At 39.1% G+C, this 19,083-nt stretch overlaps 1 protein-coding gene across 2 annotated transcripts in view; it reads right to left on the bottom strand.

Moving 5' to 3' along the window:
• The window catches only part of syt3 (synaptotagmin III), a 58,573-nt gene extending 41,253 nt beyond the window's left edge, over nt 1-17,320 (bottom strand). Inside the window, exons 1-3 of one of the 2 annotated variants that reach the window (XM_044101412.1) lie at nt 16,943-17,320; nt 4,760-5,026; nt 457-798 (exon numbers count right to left, since the gene is read on the bottom strand). In XM_044101412.1, coding sequence (XP_043957347.1) covers nt 457-607 — 151 coding nt within the window. In that variant the 5' untranslated portion in view covers nt 608-798; nt 4,760-5,026; nt 16,943-17,320. Of the gene's footprint in view, nt 1-456; nt 799-4,759; nt 5,027-15,865; nt 16,255-16,942 lie in introns of those variants that run through there. The other variant, XM_044101411.1, reaches the window with a different exon arrangement.
• Between the last annotated feature and the right edge of the window lie 1,763 nt (nt 17,321-19,083).

The raw sequence follows: 19,083 nt of genomic DNA, 5'->3' as shown, positions 1-19,083 counted from the left end.
TTAAGAAATTATTTCTTTTAAACAAACTTGTGTGTCTTCCTGAAACATTTGCTTTTAAGTTTGTTTTGTCTTATTTCCAGTGTAATAAGATATTTGCACTAAAACTGAGACCGAAAATACTTGGTAAGATTTTGTGTTTTTGCAGTGTTGTAGATCAGTTTACCTCTTTAGCATTAGCTTTGGCTAAATACAAGGTGGGTATTGCGCTTTAATGCTAGCGGTGCTAATGTTTGGGATTGGTGCTTATGGGATAGCGCAACTAGCTTTTTAGCTAGCGGTGCCCACAAATGCTTCTTTATATGCAAAAACAAAAGAATTATTTTATTTATATATTGCTCTTTATTTGTAGTGAACTAAGATATTTGCAGTAGGAACTAAACCAAGAATAATTGGTAATATTTAGTGTTTTAGCAGTGAAACTCAGGAGATCGGTGCTAAAAGGTTTGATGGGGTTACCTGTGTCCAGCTGCCTGTTGTGGCCCCTCACCAGGTAGCTGAACTCCTGGCACTGTTTGCTCTGGCTGTAAACCCTCTGGGAGTTGAAGCACAGCTCCTCCAAAAGCATCAGCGCCTTCTTACACAGGTCTTCGTCCCAGTCCCCCGACATGCTCCAATCCGCATCGCACTCCCACCGCAGCAGTCAGCCGATGACAGCGCCGCCCTCGCCGATCAGACGGCCTCCTGCAGAAGCACAGTGCCGGCCCGTCCACCTTTTTTCACAAGGAGTCAACTGGAAAAGACGATGCAGGAAGAACAGCAGCGACTTTGCGGGGGGTCCTGGTCCAGGCTGAGACGGCCCTGAAGGACACGGAAAATCAAACTTCCTTAAAATGCAAAAACACCAAATCTTACAAACTATGTTTGGTATTCAAATATGTTGGTATTCTGGAAATATGACAAACTAACATAAGAGTAACTTTTCAGTAAAATATAGAAGCTTATTTTAAGTCAATAACTGATTAATTTTGCTGAAAAACTTCTAGTTAAACTTGTAAAATGGGAAAAATGTCATTGACATAAATCATCAAAATAAAGGAATCGTTGACATAAAACAAACTCTGTTATCTTGCTGAAAATCTAAGTTATCTGCAGTAGGAACTAGACCAAAGTATTGATATTTTCACTGTAACTATACAGTGAGAGCATATATCACTGCAAAAACACCAAATCTTACTAAGTATCTTCATCTAGTTTCTAGTGCAAATATTTTAATACACTGGAAAGACACAGCAAATTAAACTCGGGCTTCACTTATCGCTTTAAAACACAAAATCACCAAATCTTACCAATTATTTTTGGTCAAATTTATTCTTTAATTTACATCAGCTGCTATACTTCTGACTGACTGAACAAATTAAAAGTTATTTTTGGCTGTCTGACTAAGCTTGTGAAGCTTTTGGTGTATTTAAGTGAGCTGGCACAGATTTATCAGGTGATTTTTTTTTTTTATTAAGTACATTTATGTCCATGTTTTGAAAATAGAAACATTTTAAAACATTTTAAGTCAGTTCAGGTGTTTTTCTGTATCACATCAATATCAGCCGATACTAAACCTCAGATATCGGTATCGGAAGTGAAAATAGTGGATCGGTGCAACCATACAAGACCCCTACTGTGCTTTTAGTTACATTATTAAAACTTTTTCAAATAGAGTGTGACATAAATTATGCTTATAGTGCTGAAAATATACTAAATATTTTTCAGTTTTGTTAAATTCAAATAAATGAGTGAAGCGGTTTCTTTTCTTACAGCCAATGAAAACACAAGAAACCCTTTTGAATGATTTACACCTTACTTTCTTACAAAAAATTATATTTTCTTTGTTTAGTCAAAATATGTTATGCTTAGTTTATCAGTGAGCAGAAAAACAAAATTCTCAATTGAAACCTTTTGTGATTTTTTTTAATGAGTTGATGATTTTGGCCTTTTCTGGTTAGAAAAAGTTTTGACATCCCTGTCATAAATAAATCTGCTACTGGAAGTTTTAAAATCAAAATTAAGAAGTTATTTACTTAAAACAAGCTCTTATATCTTGCTGAAAAGTTACTTGTAAGTCAGTTTTGTGTAATTTTCAGGATACTAAGATGATGCCAGAACACGGCCTTCGATTCACTCTGCAGAATAAACACTAATGGATTTTCTATCCTCACCAGAACAAGAACAGCTGCTAATTTCTGCAAATGCTGGTAGAAAAAAAAATAACATTTGCTTCTCCACAGATGTGGTGAAGATAAAACTCAACCTCTTCAAATTCTAATGTTTTACATCTGAAGACAAAATAAAAGGATCTGGTATTTACCAAGATGCTAAATTAATTAAATCTTACCTCGAGCGTGAAAAACAGAGCACAACAGATTTCATTATTTTTTAAAGATGAAGCCAAAATGAGGAAGCTGTTTATGATTTAACAGCTTTTAGGCCCACCTGTAGCAGCAATTGATCCCAGTAGTTCTGACTTTATTAGCCTCTCACAACATTATGGAGGAATTTAAATAGTTTGTCACATTCTGGACGGATTTGAGTCTAAAATACTGGAAGTCTGTGCAAACCAAAGTCCCACAGCCGTTTTAATTTAGAGTGAAGAAGCTTTTAGAAAAGTCAGATTCACTCCCTGAAGCGCAACAGCACAGGTATGTCAAACATGTTATTGACAAGCATACTGCAAAAACACTAAATCGTTAGAAGAAATAAAATCAAGGATAAAAGAACCATGTAGAATTTTTTTACTTTTAAAGAAGCAGTTTTGGGCTCTGCTAACTAAAAATCTTGTTACGCAATTCCTAAAGCACTAATTGTTACTATTAGCTCTGCTAACACTAAATATCTACATGGTTCTTAGCAGAAGCTAAAGCACTAAATTGATCTGTGCTGATACCCAGGACACTGCAAAAACACATCTTACCAAGTATTTTGGTCTAATTTCTAGTTTAAATATCTTAGTACAATTAAAATAAGACAAAACTGACAAAAAAGTAACTTTTTAGCAAGATGTATGAACTGGTTTTAAGTCAATAAGTTCTCAATATTAATGAAAATAACCAGTCAGTGAAACAAGACATTTTTAACTGATCGTATGGGAAAATGTCTTGTTCCACTGGCAGGTTATGTCACTTCTAACAAGAGCTTTTCATTAATATTGAGGAATTGTTGACTTAAAACAAGCATATCAAACATATCATGCAGAAATGTTACTTTTCCATTATTTTTGTCTTATTTTAAGTGCACAAAGATATTTAAACTAAAAACTAGACCAAAAATAGTTGGTAGGATTGTGTGTTTTTGCAGTGCTGTAGGTATCAACACAGATGAATGTAGCGTTTTAGCATTAGCTTCTGCTAAATACCACGTTAGTATAGCACTTTAGCGTTAGCAGAGCTAATGGTTACGATTAGTGCAACTAGCTTTTTGTTAGCGGTAATCACAAATCTCCAAAAACATTTCCATTTCCTCTAATGGTTATATATTTATCCCCTATATCTGTATGCTGTGTTCGCTTGAAGTCGAAGTCAAATTCCCGTCTGTTCACCCAATCTTGTTCACTGAAGCTGATTCTGAAATCCAGTTGAAGGAGCAAGGGTGTACTTAGTTTTTCCACACAAACCTTTTCAGTTATTTGTTCTTCTTTCCCCATAATACTTGTTTTGAGTCTGCAGTGTGTCCCAGTACATTCGCAGTTGATTAAAAGCATCACAGACCAAGAGGTGGATTTAAAATAGGGGTATACTTTCTTTATATCACTTGCTGTAAAAAAAACTTTCAGAAAATTTGTGTTTTTATTTTTGCTTCCTAAATATCAGAATTAACTATTTAGATTTTTACCTATTTGAAGGCAGATTAGTGAATCAACAGTTTGCACGCCTAATTTCACAGAATCATGTTGGCAATTATCTCCTGTGGTTTCAGTGATAGTGTTGATGTCTAAAACTGACCAGTCGCTTTCTGTAATTACACAGTAATTTACACAATTATAGGTTCTCTTGAGCTGTTTCTCTGAAACACATGGTGGAGGCACACAGAGTGAGTAAAATAAGTAAGTAGTATTTCTTTTCCTTGTTTAAAGGGGACCTGTTTTGCAGAATCCACATTTTTGTACATACATTTGGGTCTGAACTGCTCCAAGGAACAGTCCAAACACTTAAGAAACACTGAATAGTTTTTTGGTAAATAGACAATCATTTCTGATGTCTGGAAAATGAGCCATTTCAAAAACCTCACAACTCTTAAGTCAAATTCCATGGTCATTGGGTCGTTACCTAGCAACCCCAGCTGAGTCGAGGCCCGTTACCTGGCAACCTAAGTTGTACTATAATTGGTAAGCCGGTTTTACCGCTGTACAATGGCTGCTGGAAAAGAAAAATGTTTTCCTTTTGACTTCCTATTCAGAAACCACTTGTTGCATTCTTGTTGGTTGCGCAGGAGGCTCCACTTCTGCTTTTCAAAGATGTACAGTTGTCTAACTGTTTGCAGCCATTTTCACTATGAGTTTAAACATTGATTTCGGGGGGCGTGGCCAACAGTAGCATGATTTGGATTTAAAGTGACAGGACACCCTAAAACAGCTCATTCTAAACTGACTAAACTAAAATATCTAAAAATGATTTAATGATCATGTTTTGTATAGGCCACATATCTATCCTAACCTGCTCAATGAGGCATTTAAGATCACGTTTAAAACAACTAGATGAATTTGCTCATTTGATAAATTAAAAAAATAAATTTTGGATTAAATTTGAACAGAAAAGCACAAATAAGACCTTACCTTCTTCTGGACTCAACTCTTGTTGTTGGTCATGCTGAATTTGGAAGCAGATTTGTGTAAAAGTTTCTTTGATAGAGGAAACGGATTTATCTGTCTTGTGAATTCATAACCATCGTTCTTCACTGAGAGGTGTGAACAGAACAGAGCAGGCGTGTTCAGCTCCAGCAGGACCGGGTGGCATGCATCGGTGAAGTCTGTCTGTTCCACCAATCCACCTGGACAGGAGGCTGACTTCTCAACGTCTGCGTGAAAACCCTCCAACTGCACCTGCAGAGTGAAGCAAACCAACCAATCAGCAAGACGTAGAAAAGAAACCAAACAAACAACAAACTCATGAAGTCTGGCTCTTTTCTGTCCTTCCATCCGACAGACACTGGCTTTTAGTTCATGGTCTTCATTTTTTTGGTCCCATTCTGTCAAAATAAAAACTGGTCAACACTAAAATGTTTCTCTTTCCCAGAGTCTGTGCGCCTCCGGGTGCTCTGGCCAAATGTAATACAGGTAAAGATTTATCTAATTATTCAAATTTGGAAAAAAAAAAAAAGAAAAACAACTTTAAAGTTCTGTGCAAAAGTCCTGAGTCATTCCTCATTTCTTTCTACTTTGTTGCCAAGCTGCAAAGTTATCATGTTTTAAAGTCATCTCAATCAGCAGATCTACAGGCTTTACTTTTAAACTGGTCCGTCTTTTACTCATTTCTAGTTCTTTCTTAACTTAGCAATTGAGGAATCTGGCCCAGATGAGTAAAATAAACTTTTTCACTGCAAAAATACAGAATTTTATAAAGCATTTTTGGTCTAGTACACTTCAAATAAGACGAAACCAACTTACAAATAACTTTTCATCAAGCTATAGGAGCTTAATTTAAGTAAATAATTTCTAAACATGGATGAAAAAGTACCAGTTCCACTGGCAGATTATAAAAATAAATTTTTCCCACATTATAGTAAAATAATCTGTCAATGGAACTAGTATGTTTTCTTCAATATTAAGGAATTAATGACTTAAAACAAACTGCTACATCTTCTAACATTTAAAACCTCAACATCCTGCAAAAATAGAAACGTTTACCACGTATTTTTGGTGCAAGTCTCTATGACTGAAATAAGACAAAACTACTTAATTTTTCAGCAAGATATAGGAGCATGTTGTGAGTCAATAATTTATTAATATTGACAAAAAAGTGGTAGTTCCTCTATGATTATTTTACTTACAACAGGACTTTTCCCCATGCAATAAGTGAAATAATACTTTTTGTCAATATTAATGAATTATTAGGTTAAAACAAACTCCTACATCCTCCTGAAAAGCTATTTTTTTCTAATTCAAGTGTAGTAAGATATTTGCACTAGAAACCAGACCAAAAATACTTGGTAAGATTTTATGTTTTTGCAGTGTGTAAATATTCTGAGAGGCAGAATCTTGAGTTTGTATTAGCTTTAAGCCAAATTTATGAAGCTGAGCAGAAAAAAAGGCCTGAAATATTGCACTCTGTGTGTAATGAATCTATATAATATATGCATTAAAAAATGAGGGTTGCTTTGAGACGTTAACGGCGTCCTGTAAGCCCAGCAGGGGTGAGCAAAATAAATCAGTGGTAAAACACAGCCTTCATGATGAGAAGTCAGCTCAGTTCCCCACTCAGCTGTTTCGTCCTTGTAAAGACCAATTTCTCAAGCGAGGTGATGCGTCAAACAGGAGCAGGACTATCGATCATCTGATGTATGTTGTTCTGTGAGATGTCAGCGTCAGCCGAGTGGCACCTCCCTTGCAAAGTGGCCCTCCAGTGTCCATCTGTCTCCCATCTATCAATCAATCACCGCATTACGCAAAGACATATTTCACTCACCGAACATCGTCTGAAACAAGAAGTGCTTCCACTCAAGCTCTACTTTCCCGTTTGGTCAAGTCTAGTCCATTTTAGATGTCCATCTGGTGCAAAAATTTTACAAACGAAGGAATCACACAGAAAAAACACCAAATATTCTATAATAAAATAAAGGGAAAAAAACAGAATGTAAATGTATATGCTGATGTTTTTATTCTAAGTTTTCATATTGAGAAGCATTTGTGGGCACAGATAACTTAAAAGCTATTTGCACTGCTAATCTTAAACATTAGCTCTAATGCTAAAGCGCTAAATTGATCAGTGTTGAAACCCACAACGCTACAAAAACACCCAATCCTTTACAATACAACAAAGAATAAAAAAAGAACCATGTGTAGATGTATTTGGAGAATTTATTTCCTTTTGTTTTTACATTTAAAGAAGCATTTGTTGGCACCTTTCGCTAAAAAGTTAGTTACCCCAAAATCTCTAATCCCTAACATTAGTATGGCTAACGTTAAAGTACACTACCCACTTGGTATTTAGCCGAAGCTAATGCTAAAGAGGTAAATTGATCCACAACCCTGCAAAACACAAAATCTTACCAAGCATTTTTGGTCTAGTTTTTAGTTCAAATATCTTAGAACACTTGAAATAAGACAAAACTTAAAAGTAATGTTTTAGGAAGGTATAGAGGCTTGTTTAAAGTAAATATTTCCCCAATATCGATTAAAAAAAGTACAGATTAACTTAACACAAGACATTTTTCCCATATTAAGAAATTATCTGCCAGTGGAACTAGAACTGGGTTGCTAGGCGACTGGCTGGGCTTGGCTGGGGTTGCTAGGTAACGGCGGCAGTGGAATTCTTACAAGTAGCTTGATATTGAGGGGAAAGAATTAGTTATTAAATAATCAGCCAGTGGAACAAAATATTTTAACTTATTATAAAGGGAAAATTTCTTCAACCTCTGGCTGATAATTTTACTTATAACTAGAACTTTTTCATCAATATTAAGGAATTATTTACTTAAAACAAGCTCATATTTCTTGTTGAAAAGTTAGTTTTGTCTTATTTCAAGTGAACTAAGATATTTCTTAGAAAGTAGACCAAATTTACTTGGTAAGATTTGATGTTTTTGCAGTGCAACATCCATGCCAGAATAACAACTCCTCCTTTTCCATTAGGAAAGTAAATTTGTTTGAGTGACTTAAAGCCGAAGATATCTCAATCCGAAGAATGGGCATCTGGCAGAGAATCTGGCTGCATCCAATGCCAGCTGGAGCACCAAGACGGAGAAGCAGGAAGGAAAAGACAGAAAAATGAAAAAATCTGACTGAAAAGCTGGTGGCGAAGAAATCTACAAATCATTCCGGTTTGGAGACCACCGATACCAGAAACACATGTTCCTCCAGTGGATATCAGAGCAACAGTAAAGCTGCCACTGCCTCTCCATTGACTGCCGGGATCAATACTCCCGGGGAATAAATACGGCACATCACGGAGCAGCCGGAGCAGCAAGGTCACCGTCCGGCTGAGCGGCGGAGACAGGACGGCGTGCAAGGTCACCGCCTCGTCGGGCTGCGAAGGCAGACGAAGCAACCGTATCCAGTCTCACAGCGGCGAACAAGATGAGATCAGTGTCCAATCAGATCAAGAGCTAAATCTGGATAGATAAAAAGTAAAGAAGAAAAAAAAGGGAGCACTCAGACCGGAAAAAAGCAGCAGAAAGCTGCTTGTGGGGAGATACATAACCGAGCCTCATTTTCCTTTGCATTACTTCTCAAACGTATTGCATTCCCTCGCAATCAAATTGCAAACACACCCTGGTCTGTTTTGTATACATTCACATTGATAACAAATGTCAAATTAAAGGGGAGCCATTATGCAAAATTCAAACTTTGCATGTTTTTGCAATTCCATTTGAGTTTCAACTGGTTTTATAATCAACCCAAGCTGGTTATTTTGGCAAAAGGTTAAGGGGCCTGAAAAACGAACCGTTTCAAAAACTTTCTGAATGTAACGTCACAAATTAGTAGCTCCTCACCTAACAACCCCAGAGAAGCGCAGCCCGTTACCTGGCAACTCCAGCAGAGTTCCGCCCGTTACCTAGCAACCCAAGCTGAGTTCTAACACATTTGGTCAGCTGGTTATTTTACCCTTGTAAGTGCTGTACAATGGCTGCTGGACAAGATAAGCGCTTTGTTGTTGTTTATCATCCAGAAACTGCTTGCTGCCTTCTTGCTGGTTGAGCAGCAGAAATTTAAAGCAACAGCTCATTCTGAAATGAGCTCAAAGTAGCCGAAACTGAGCAGACTAAAATCTCAATATACAAGAATAATTTTGTGAAAAATATGAAGTAGTAATTTAGCCAAAACTGTAAAAATAATTTATAAATTTTGCATTTAAGAATTAAAAAACCTTCTGTCTATAAATATGTTCTTCCCAGAACTCCTCAAGTATCAGTTTTAGCTTTGGTTCAAATTCTGTAAAACACATTTCTTAAGCACCTTTTGCTATACAATTACTAATCAGTTAACCAAAAAAAGAACAAATCAGCTCTACACTGTATTTATGCTAAGCCAAGCAAAGAGAGCTGAGCTTTTCACATGCTGATCTCAGAAATATTTATTTTAGATGCAGATGGATCCTTTCTCTAAAGGAAAGCTATGTTATTGCATTTTAGGCAATAAAAAGTGCCTTTTTTAAATTAGAAAGGAATTAAATTGTTCATTTGCATCTTTTAGTAAACTTCTAATGTTGCAATTGGTCAATTCTGCAGATTTTTCATGTAAGGCTTCTTCCAATCAATCGATTGATCACCAGATTAACTAAAATAATTGTTAGTTGCAGCCTTATCTGTAATATATCAATTCAAGGATGCATCAGGAAGAAGGAGGCTGCAAGTTCAAACCTCCACAGATGTCCTTGAGCGAGACGCCGCCCCCTCGCCGCTCCAGTTAAATCTCCCAGGATGGGAGCTTCAGTTCAATGACTCATTTTTAAAGCTGAGTGCAGCCATTACATCCAACCTTCCTGGTGATGAAGCAGATGAAACATTTGTGTCTGCATCTTCTTCTGATGAGAGGACCGTTCCGGCGCTCGCAAAGAAGGGACGATGATTCTCCAGAGTCTGATTGCTGAGGCGCTCGCTAATGAATATGAATCCTGTATTGAACTCGCTCCTTCAATTCTCTTTTCACACAGTAGATCCAGACAGTTTTCTTCCTCATCGACCTGCAAATCTGATATAAATGTCAGAAGGCAGGTTTGTTAAGACACAAGGATCCACATTGGACTCGGACAGGAAGAGTTATTTTGAATTTGAGTGACTGTCATCTATGACATCCAGAAGCTCAGCGAACATTTTATCGGTTTCTGGGCTTTGAGGCGTCATGAAGTGACAGATTCACCTTCAGGTTTTTGTTTTATCCAACGACTCAGAGCAAAATCTCATTGGACGGACATGGAAATACAACGTTCTTTGCCTGAAAGCAATAAAACTTTCCCTAAAAAATGCATAAATGTGGTTGAAAAGTGCAGCCCAGGCGACAAAACTTCTAAAAGTTCAATAAACGGTAGAATAAAATATTTCAGTTCAATTAATTGTACAATAAAATTTGGCGCCTATGGTTTAAGGTCTTGTCAAAGTGAAACAGCCATAAAAAGATGCCCAAACTGTAGAAAAAAAGGCTCAATTCTGATCTTTTCACACACAAAAAAAATCATATTTGATCCATTTCCATATGTGGAACTAAACTGTATCCGATTGTTTTCAAACCAGCATGTTGCATTTAATCCAACTTTTACGTCATCGTTGTGAGACATGCATCATATTTCTGCACCAGAAGAAGCCGAGCCAGATGTGAACAACGGCTGAGAAAATGATAATTATGGAATTTGATCGTCATCAAAGTCTGTAGGGAAGAGAAGAGCATCACTTCACATCCAAACAGACTTCTCTACAGACGCTGCTGTTAGTTGTGCTTTATTTTTATCAGCTTCCTTCGAGTTGTTATGATCTCGTTACGGTACTGTCAGCTGCTATAAAATCGATCCATTAACAGCTCCATCCATTATTACTCCCAGAAACAATGTGCTGTTGTGCGACGTCACTTTGGGGATGTAAACTGTTCATGCAGAAATACGATCGAAGTTGCATTGAACATGAATCGTGCAAAAGATATGGGATTTCAGCAAATCAATCAGAATGGATATTATGTACCGTTTATATGTCCGAAAGTCTTCTCATGAACTTGGTAGCAAATAAAATCTTAGTTGTGCTGCTATATTCTCTTTAAATTCATGTTTTGCATGTTTTTTGTACTTCAATCTGGGTCTGAACTGCCTTTAAAAACCGTCCATGCATTGAAAAAAAAAAAAGACTCCCAGTCATGTTTTTGGCAATAAGTTAATGTTCTTCTGGAGTTTGTAAAATGAGCCGTTTTACAAACTTTACAAATGTTGGTGTCCATCATTACTTCAGTAAACAGCGCGCTGCTGTGTGACGTCAACGTTCCTCTGTGTGTTGCTTTGGGGACGTAAAAGTTCACACAGAAATCTCACTGCGGTTGCATTTCACTCGTAGAATGAACGAACACAAAATAAAAATCAAAAAATTGGTACTGAGCATCAAGACCGGCTGCGTTAACACGTAGCCTGAGATTCTTCAACATGAGCAAAACTGGCAAAACAAACCTGATAAGTTTTAATGAAAATTAAGGAAAAGACTCAGAATCGTCGCTGCAGCTGCAACAGAACAACGTATTGGAGAGAACGCTGCCATTTCTCCAGGTTTTAAACGTTTTTCCAGTGACTCACGCACACAAAAAAAGAACACGCCATCTTGGAACACGCAGAGCGTAACCATGGCGATACATGCAGGAATATCACAGAAATCGGTTATAAGAGGCAAATTATATGGCTTTCAAAAATAGTTTACTGGACTGCCTGGACCAGGAGTCTCTAACCTGCAGCTCGCTTTGGCTCAACCACAAAGACTAAAGATGATAAAGGATAATCAAAGATTCTTTAGATACAAATAACGCAGGTTTTTTTGCAGTTTTCCTGAGTTTTCCATGGAATTCAACAACAAAATTACACCAAAAATAAATCTTATTCTGAAACCTAAAAATATAAATAAAATGGTCCTTCAAGAATTATAGCAAATTTCACTGGTCAATAAACGTTTACAGCTCTAAATTAAAATGATCAATTTCTCTGATTTTATTTTTAGCAGCTATATGTTTGACAACAAAGATTTAGTATTTAATTGCAGAAAATGAGAAATAGTCAAAGCAACAAAAAAATGCAGCGCTTTAAGACTTTCAGTTCACATTCATTTAGAAACGACAACACTAATGTTTTAACTCTGGAAGAGTTCAGAAATGCTGTACATTTACAATATGAATTTGCAGTTCACATGCTAATGTGATATTCAGCCAGTTGGACAGCAGATGCTCTGACCTGATATCTTTAATGCAATATTTATTCATCTCAATTTCTGAAGTTTTCTAAATTTTATGGTCAGATTGTGAGACATGAGGCTGAAAACTAAAAGTGGCAAAGCATTTCTGCAGTTTAAAAACTCTGAATCTGTATTTTTAAAGCTGGATTTGCTCATCTACTGGTAATTGTGATCTTGCTTTCTTCACACTGAAAGTACTCGGGTCTTAATTCTGGGTTAAACAACGGTTATCAATTAAATTTTAATTCCACTCGTTTGGTTTAATATTTTTATTTGCTGCATATTCAAATCGTCGTCTTATTAACCTGCGCTCTCTTTATTAAACCCAGACCGATGGGAATTACTGTTTATTGGTAAAACGTCAAACTATTTTTACAGGGGAGAAAAAAACCCACCTCCATAATTACGAAACTGAAAGAGGCAGATGCTTTTCTATGTCAGAGCACAATGCTTTCAGTCGACAAAAGGAAGCTAATCCGTTGGTTTTGCTTAATAGGATGTTTCATGCAGATCTCAGTGAGCGCGCTCTGAGGTCTTCCCATCAGCTGCTGCGCTCCTTCCTTTGTTTTCATCTCTACCTGGAAGTCATCTTTAATTGAAGCTCTTATTTTCATTGCCGCTCTTTGTTTTCTTTTTTAAATCTGTTCAATTTCACACGCCCCCATGTTTGCACCTTAGTGACAGCTTTGGCGCTAACTGTATTTCCTGTAAAAACGTGTCATTTCCAGTCTGCTGCATCGTACCGACTGGCAGCTTGGCCCAGTGACCTCTTCCTCTCTCTGGTCGTGACTTCCCTGCCGTCTGCCTTTTGCTGCCCCCCTGCTGGGCTTGCATCATGAGGCGAACCACCTTCAGTCGATGTACTCACGTACCCTCGGATCACCCGTCACTCCTCAGACGTATCTTGGACTCGCAGGGGTCGTGACCCTTCCCTGCCAGGGCTGACGGATTCTCGTTTCTCGCCTTGCATCACTTCCTTTCCGAGGCCACGGCGGTGCCTGGCCGAGACAATGCGATCATCGCTCCTCTGGCTGCTCAGCCGTGACAGATTGAAGCGCTGGGGTAAACAGATAGGGCTGCTATAACACAGCTTTTTGGTTACTCCAGTGGAGCGGTGCCGCGTTTCGCAGGGACAAGAGACGGCGCCGCATGAGGGCTGAGACTGAGCGTGGGGATATTAATGCCTATTGACTCGAAGGTAATAGCTTTGCCAAGCCTCACCCTCGAGGTTGCTCCAATTTAGTCTGTCCTATAATAAGGCCTGGACATCTTCGCAGCATCAGAAACTATCTCCTCATGATCATATATCACAATAAACATGCAATCGAACAACCTGGCTCATCCAAGGAGACTGTCGCCTTCTATCTCCAACTATTTCTGTCCCACATTTCTAAATGTTGCTGCTGAGGCTTTCACAGCTTCCCACTCTAAGCTTGTTGGAGCTGCAAGTGTCTAAATTATCCATAACATGAGGCGGGAAGGAGAGAACAAGTGGCCAGGCAGGAACCCTGGGATGCTGCTGATGCTCTTTCCTCACAGCAAGCAAAGCTGCAGAGCAGACAGGGAGTGTGATGTGACTGAGTTCAGATTTTTGGGTGTTTTCACACCCGGTCGTCTGGTAGACTCGGTTTTATTGGGGACCAAAGCTACAACATTTGTTACATTTTCAGCTGGTGTTGTTGACTTTAACATTGCACTGTGTCAAAAGAGCCAAACCCCATAGAAAACATGTTTCCCTCTTCCCCTGTGGGGGCGCTGCACCAACGACCACTAAAGTAAACGACACAAAAACCTTTCAAGAAAACGTGAATGCAACTTCCTTACTCACAAAAGGTAAACAAAAACAGAGTAGCATCAGATTTTAGCAGTTGCAGGATTTCTCTTCTGTGTTTGGCAAATGACCAAGAGGCATTTAACCTGCAAATGCAAGATTCACACCTTTGTTTTGGTTGAATTTACCCAGAAAACCCTGCGGTATAGTCTGCTTCCTGCAGCTGGCGTGGTCTCCGGTCCACTTGGCGTTCACAGATATATCCAAACTGCACCAGAGTTCACTTCAACTTCAACTTTTTTTAAGTTGGCCAAAGTTAACTTTTTCAGGGTTTGATTACATCATTCACATTTCCCCAATCAAACCAGACTTTCTCGGCAAACAAACAACTGGAAAAAAGTGGACTGAAGGGGGTTAGTGTGAATACACCAACACAACTGCTTTTCTTTACCCCTGATTTATTTTACCAGAGTTCACTACAACCAAACTGAGACCTAGGCAGATTAGATTTCGTTTTTCGTCCAGACTTTCAAGGCAAACGAACTAGAGTTTGTTTAAAGTGGACTAAATAGGGCTGGTGTGAACACACCGTTGAGCCTCCCAGAGCAAAAAACTGTCAAAAAGTGACAAAGTAGATGCTTGAAAACCGAAGAATCAAAATCAGCTCTCACTGACGTAGTTGAGTGATGAAAATTACGTCATCTTGTTGGCAGTGAGACGCCTTTCTGCCTTCTTGACACCAGGCCCCGGTCGTACTATTCTTACAGAGCTCTGTGCGATTGGTCGGACGTTTGGAGGTGTGTTTTCTATGGACAGCAACTCTGATATTTTGCTACAACTAATCTGCTTCCACTATAAAATATCTGTTTTGATACAAATACTTTTTAAAGAGCATTTAACCAACGCGGTGACAAATTACAATTCCTCGCTAAATACCTACAAATGTTTAGCCTGGCCTTTACCTTTCTGCAGTATTCTGCTTGATTCAAATCTTACTTACAGCACTGTCTGGGCTTTCTCCCATTCACCTGGATTCCTCAATTAAATTTCAACTTGGCCAATCAGCAAACAGAAGAAGTTGTGACGTTGACTTTCTGCACTGTTTAACAATTGCAGTCTGCCTGTAGTTTTAGCAATGCCAGCAGAGGAAGTGAACAAAGCCACTGAGTTTGTGTTCTCACACTTCCAAATATTGAACTAGCATTAACGGCCATCTTGTTCGGAGTGGCACTTCTTTCTTTGCAGTAGAGCACAATTATTATAGGACCAATTTCTCAAAGCATTTCAAACGTCACAGCCAAACTTTATCAACTGGGTAAAATTTAAAACCTTAACAGAGTCCACGCCTCCAGAAAGCAATTGTTTATCATTACAACGTTCCCACAAGTCTGTACCAGAAGCGTTCTGCTCCATCTTAGTAGACAAGCTCAGCGCAAAGCATAGATATACCATGTCTTCGAGGCCAAGAAAAAGAAAATATATTTCTTTCTCTTGACCAATGTGCAAGAGAAAAATATCAACTAAATGGCTGCTGTCAGGTTGACACGTATTATACAGTTAACAGACTATGTGGACAAACTGCCCCCGATCTCCTGCTATGGCGTAGTTCACTACTTAACTAACAGGATTCTTAGCTGATTCTGTAGCTAAGGCACACAATCAGTGTTTCAACGGCTTTGTAAAAGACATGAAAAACTCTTTGTGTGAATAACAAGGTTCTGGTGACAAGCACAGAAAGTACAAGTAGAAATAAACACGTGGGCTACATGTCCGTCTTAGCTAGCAGATAAAAGCTACATTAGCTAAGCTAATTTTGCTAGTTCGGCAGTAAGTACTACAGTAAATATTACTGATATTTATCTTAGTATTACACAGAGGTGGGTAGAGTACTCAAAAATTGTAGTCGAGAAATAGTTTTAATGTACTTAATATTGTTTATAAGTTAGATCAGAATGAGACGAGAGCTAGTTCTAATATGAGGCTTGTTTGTAGTTGTCATAGCAACTTCAGAGCAACCGTCATGAACGTTAGTAACGGTACCTTCCAAGATGGCTGTCAGCTACAGAGTGTGAGACCCGTTCAGCAGGCTAGCAAAGATCGTCAAAAAGCTAAAAACTCCTGGATGGAAACTGCAGAGTTGTTCTCCCTGGAAGAGGCTGTCTGCAGAAAGGTGTGGCGCTTTGATTTCATTTTTTAAAAGCAAAACGGAAGATGTAGGGACGGAGTGGGGAGGTAAGCTGTGTCCCCAGGTGGGTTGTACCGTGTGTGAAAGGTGTGTGCAAACACGAGCCTCCCGAAACCACGTGACCGCGCGTCGACTGTTCCGCTTCGGAGGAAGTATGTTGGAGCCCTTGGAGTCGAACCTGATGATATGTTGGAGAAGTAAAGCATTTGTTTCAATTAGGAACACATCTAAAAACATGCGGGACACCACTGACTGGTTTGGCACCTGGTAGGAAAAAAAAGGTCATAAAGCAACACGGAGCGCCTCCACACACACACACACACACACACACGCCCACACACACACACACATTTGATTTTTCACCTGCAGCTTTAAGAGTCTGTGGGACAGTTATTATTTAAATATGATCCTCCTCGGTGGAGGAACTCCAGCTTTGAAGGTGATGGAGGGGGAGTCGGGTGGAGGCAGTGGGGGTGTGGGATTACGCACGGCTTACGCACGTCAACCTGTCTTCTGTGTGTGTGTTTTCTGCGCACCCCGCCGTCTGTACATCCTATATGTCCCGTAGAAAATAATAATAATAATAATAATAATAATAATAATAATAATAATAATAATAATAATAATAATAATAATAAGTGAAATCATTGTAAGAAGCGAGGATATTAGATAAAAGAATTAGAAGAAAAAACACTGCAGGCTGCAGGCGGATAGTAGATACCTGGGGTGTAAATGTAGAGGCAGAATGCAACATGGATGCACAAATAAGAGGCTAAACATTAAATATTGATGGAAAACAGCCACATGCGGCTGGATCCGGGGCTCCCATTGAGCAGTGCGGGGGATGCAGGAATCAAAGGAGCGTCGCTGAAACCAGAGCCGCGGATGTTTTACAGGAGCGACCGAAAAGCGAACATCTTCCCCTTCCTTACCTTTCTGCGTCGCAGGAACCGCTGGGCTCCTCCTGCTGCTCGTCCTCCGCTCTCTCTCCTCCGCTGTTTTCACTCAGATGCGTCGCTCGTAAAGGGGCATTCCGCACCTATCCATCTGTCCGCGCAGGAACCGGTGAAGGCAGACTGAGAGGGAAGAAATGAACAATATGATCCCTGTCTCCCCTCCCCTCTTTTACCTCTCGGTTTCCCCTCTTCTTCTCTTATATTTCCATCCCCTCCTTGTGTTTTTTTTTCCTACTGTCCCCTCCCTCTCACTCTCCCTCGTTTGCTCGCTCACTGCCTCTCCTCCTTTTCCTCCCTGTGCTCTGAATACTAATATTCCGTCTCTCCTCTCTCTGCCTGTACTAAAGACATACTGATGTATGTGGGGCGTGTATAGGAGGAGAGAGAGGCGGTTTGTGAGTGCTGCTGTGTGTTTTTTAGTGGGAAATGGTCTCTGGATCTCGTCCTGGATCTTGTTTGGTCCTATTAGAGCTGTGATTAGATAATAATCCTCCTGCAGATGCCCCTGGAGGGTTGATGGTGGTTGTGTTGCAGGTAAAAAATGTTGTGTGGGATGAGAAGAGCAGGATGAGGAGGGGATGGTGGGTCACTGTTTGTTCGGCTGGCAGCCAGAAAAAGACACGGATCTGAGCTTGTTTGTGTCAGTGCTGGTGGGAAACCTCAACGAGATGAGAGGCTGAGGTCTAGTTAGAAGAAGACATAGACTCATTGGAGTCATGATTTGATCATGTTCTCCTGGAGGCCATGAGGAAGCAGAGAGGGGGAAATAAAGATGCTCCTGTGTTTTATGGAAACATCACCGGCTGCTCTGGTGAAGTGAAGCAAGTTGGAGAAATGCATCTGTCTTTGGTTAAAAAGTCTTAAAAGTTAAGAATCTCTTGACTTTTGACCTGCCTGAATGAATACAAAATGCAGTTTTGTTTAGTATTAGTAGAAAGAATCTTATCCAAAGCAACACAACCCAGTTTGATCATGAATCACCTCTGATTACCAAACATTGGAAAGTTTAAATCGGTTACAGATTTTATGAGCTTTTGTCTTTGGTAGAAGATCATGTTCCATTTCTCCCACTGGTTTGTGTTGGTTTAGAACAAACTTGGAATCCAGAGACTCTAGTTTATTGGTCATTATTTAGCTTATATTTTAGAAACTGTAGAATACTCACTATTTAGATCAATATTTGATTATTTTTTTAGATTATCATGCAGAGACTCCTATTATTGCAACCCAGAAAAGGAACCTGAACAAACTAGAGAATATTTATACTTATACTTATCTATCAACCTTGAATAGGAGTAACTAGTTTATTTACTTTGGATCAACGTTATTGTACTTTGTATTGCCTTGTTGCTAAAAATGTGCTATATACATAAATTTACCTTAACCTTTTGTATTTACCCAGAATCCCCCGGTCTGTAGTTCACTTCCTGCTTTTGGAGCAAGTATACATTTGAACAGCACCAGAGTTCATTTCAACCGAACCGAAACTGAGGTTTGTTGACAACCAGAGTTAGATTTTTTGGTCAGTTATGTCATATTTATATCTCCCCAAACGAACCGGACTTTCTGGACAAACAGACTAGAGTTCAGCTAAAGCGGACCAATCAAAGTCCATCAACGTGAACTCTGGCGCAGTTTGGATGCAAACCTGAACGCCAAGCAAACCAGACACTGCTCCAAAAGCAGGAAGTGGTGGACAACGCAGGGCATTCTGGGTAAGTAAAACCAAAATAAACGCATTAGCTTAGTGCTAGCAGGTGAAATGGTTCGTGGTCTTTTACTAAAGACAAAAGAAAAATCCTTCAGCTTATTTTGTTTTAATTTTCTGAATAAGGAAGTTGTGCTCAGTGTCTTTTTTAGAGGTTTTTGTGTCGTTTCCTTCAGTGGGTCTTTGTACAGCGCCCCCACAGGCAAGGAGGGGAACAAGTTTTTCAAAGGGTCTGAATTGTTCGGAAGACAAATTCAGAAGTTGAAAATGTAACAAATATTGCAAGTTTGTTCCCACTAGCAGGTGTGAAAACACCTCAAGTCACCTCAAGTCAGGGCTAAAAATGTATTCTGCTGAAAGATTTTGGCAGCAAAAATAAAAAATTCTCCATCTATTGTGCGATACTTGA

This window comes from Gambusia affinis, linkage group LG19 (genome assembly GCF_019740435.1).
Source record: "Gambusia affinis linkage group LG19, SWU_Gaff_1.0, whole genome shotgun sequence".
Taxonomy (NCBI): domain Eukaryota; kingdom Metazoa; phylum Chordata; class Actinopteri; order Cyprinodontiformes; family Poeciliidae; genus Gambusia; species Gambusia affinis.
The sequence above is the reverse complement of the archived record's forward strand: the minus strand, read 5'-3'. Positions and strand labels throughout refer to the sequence as shown.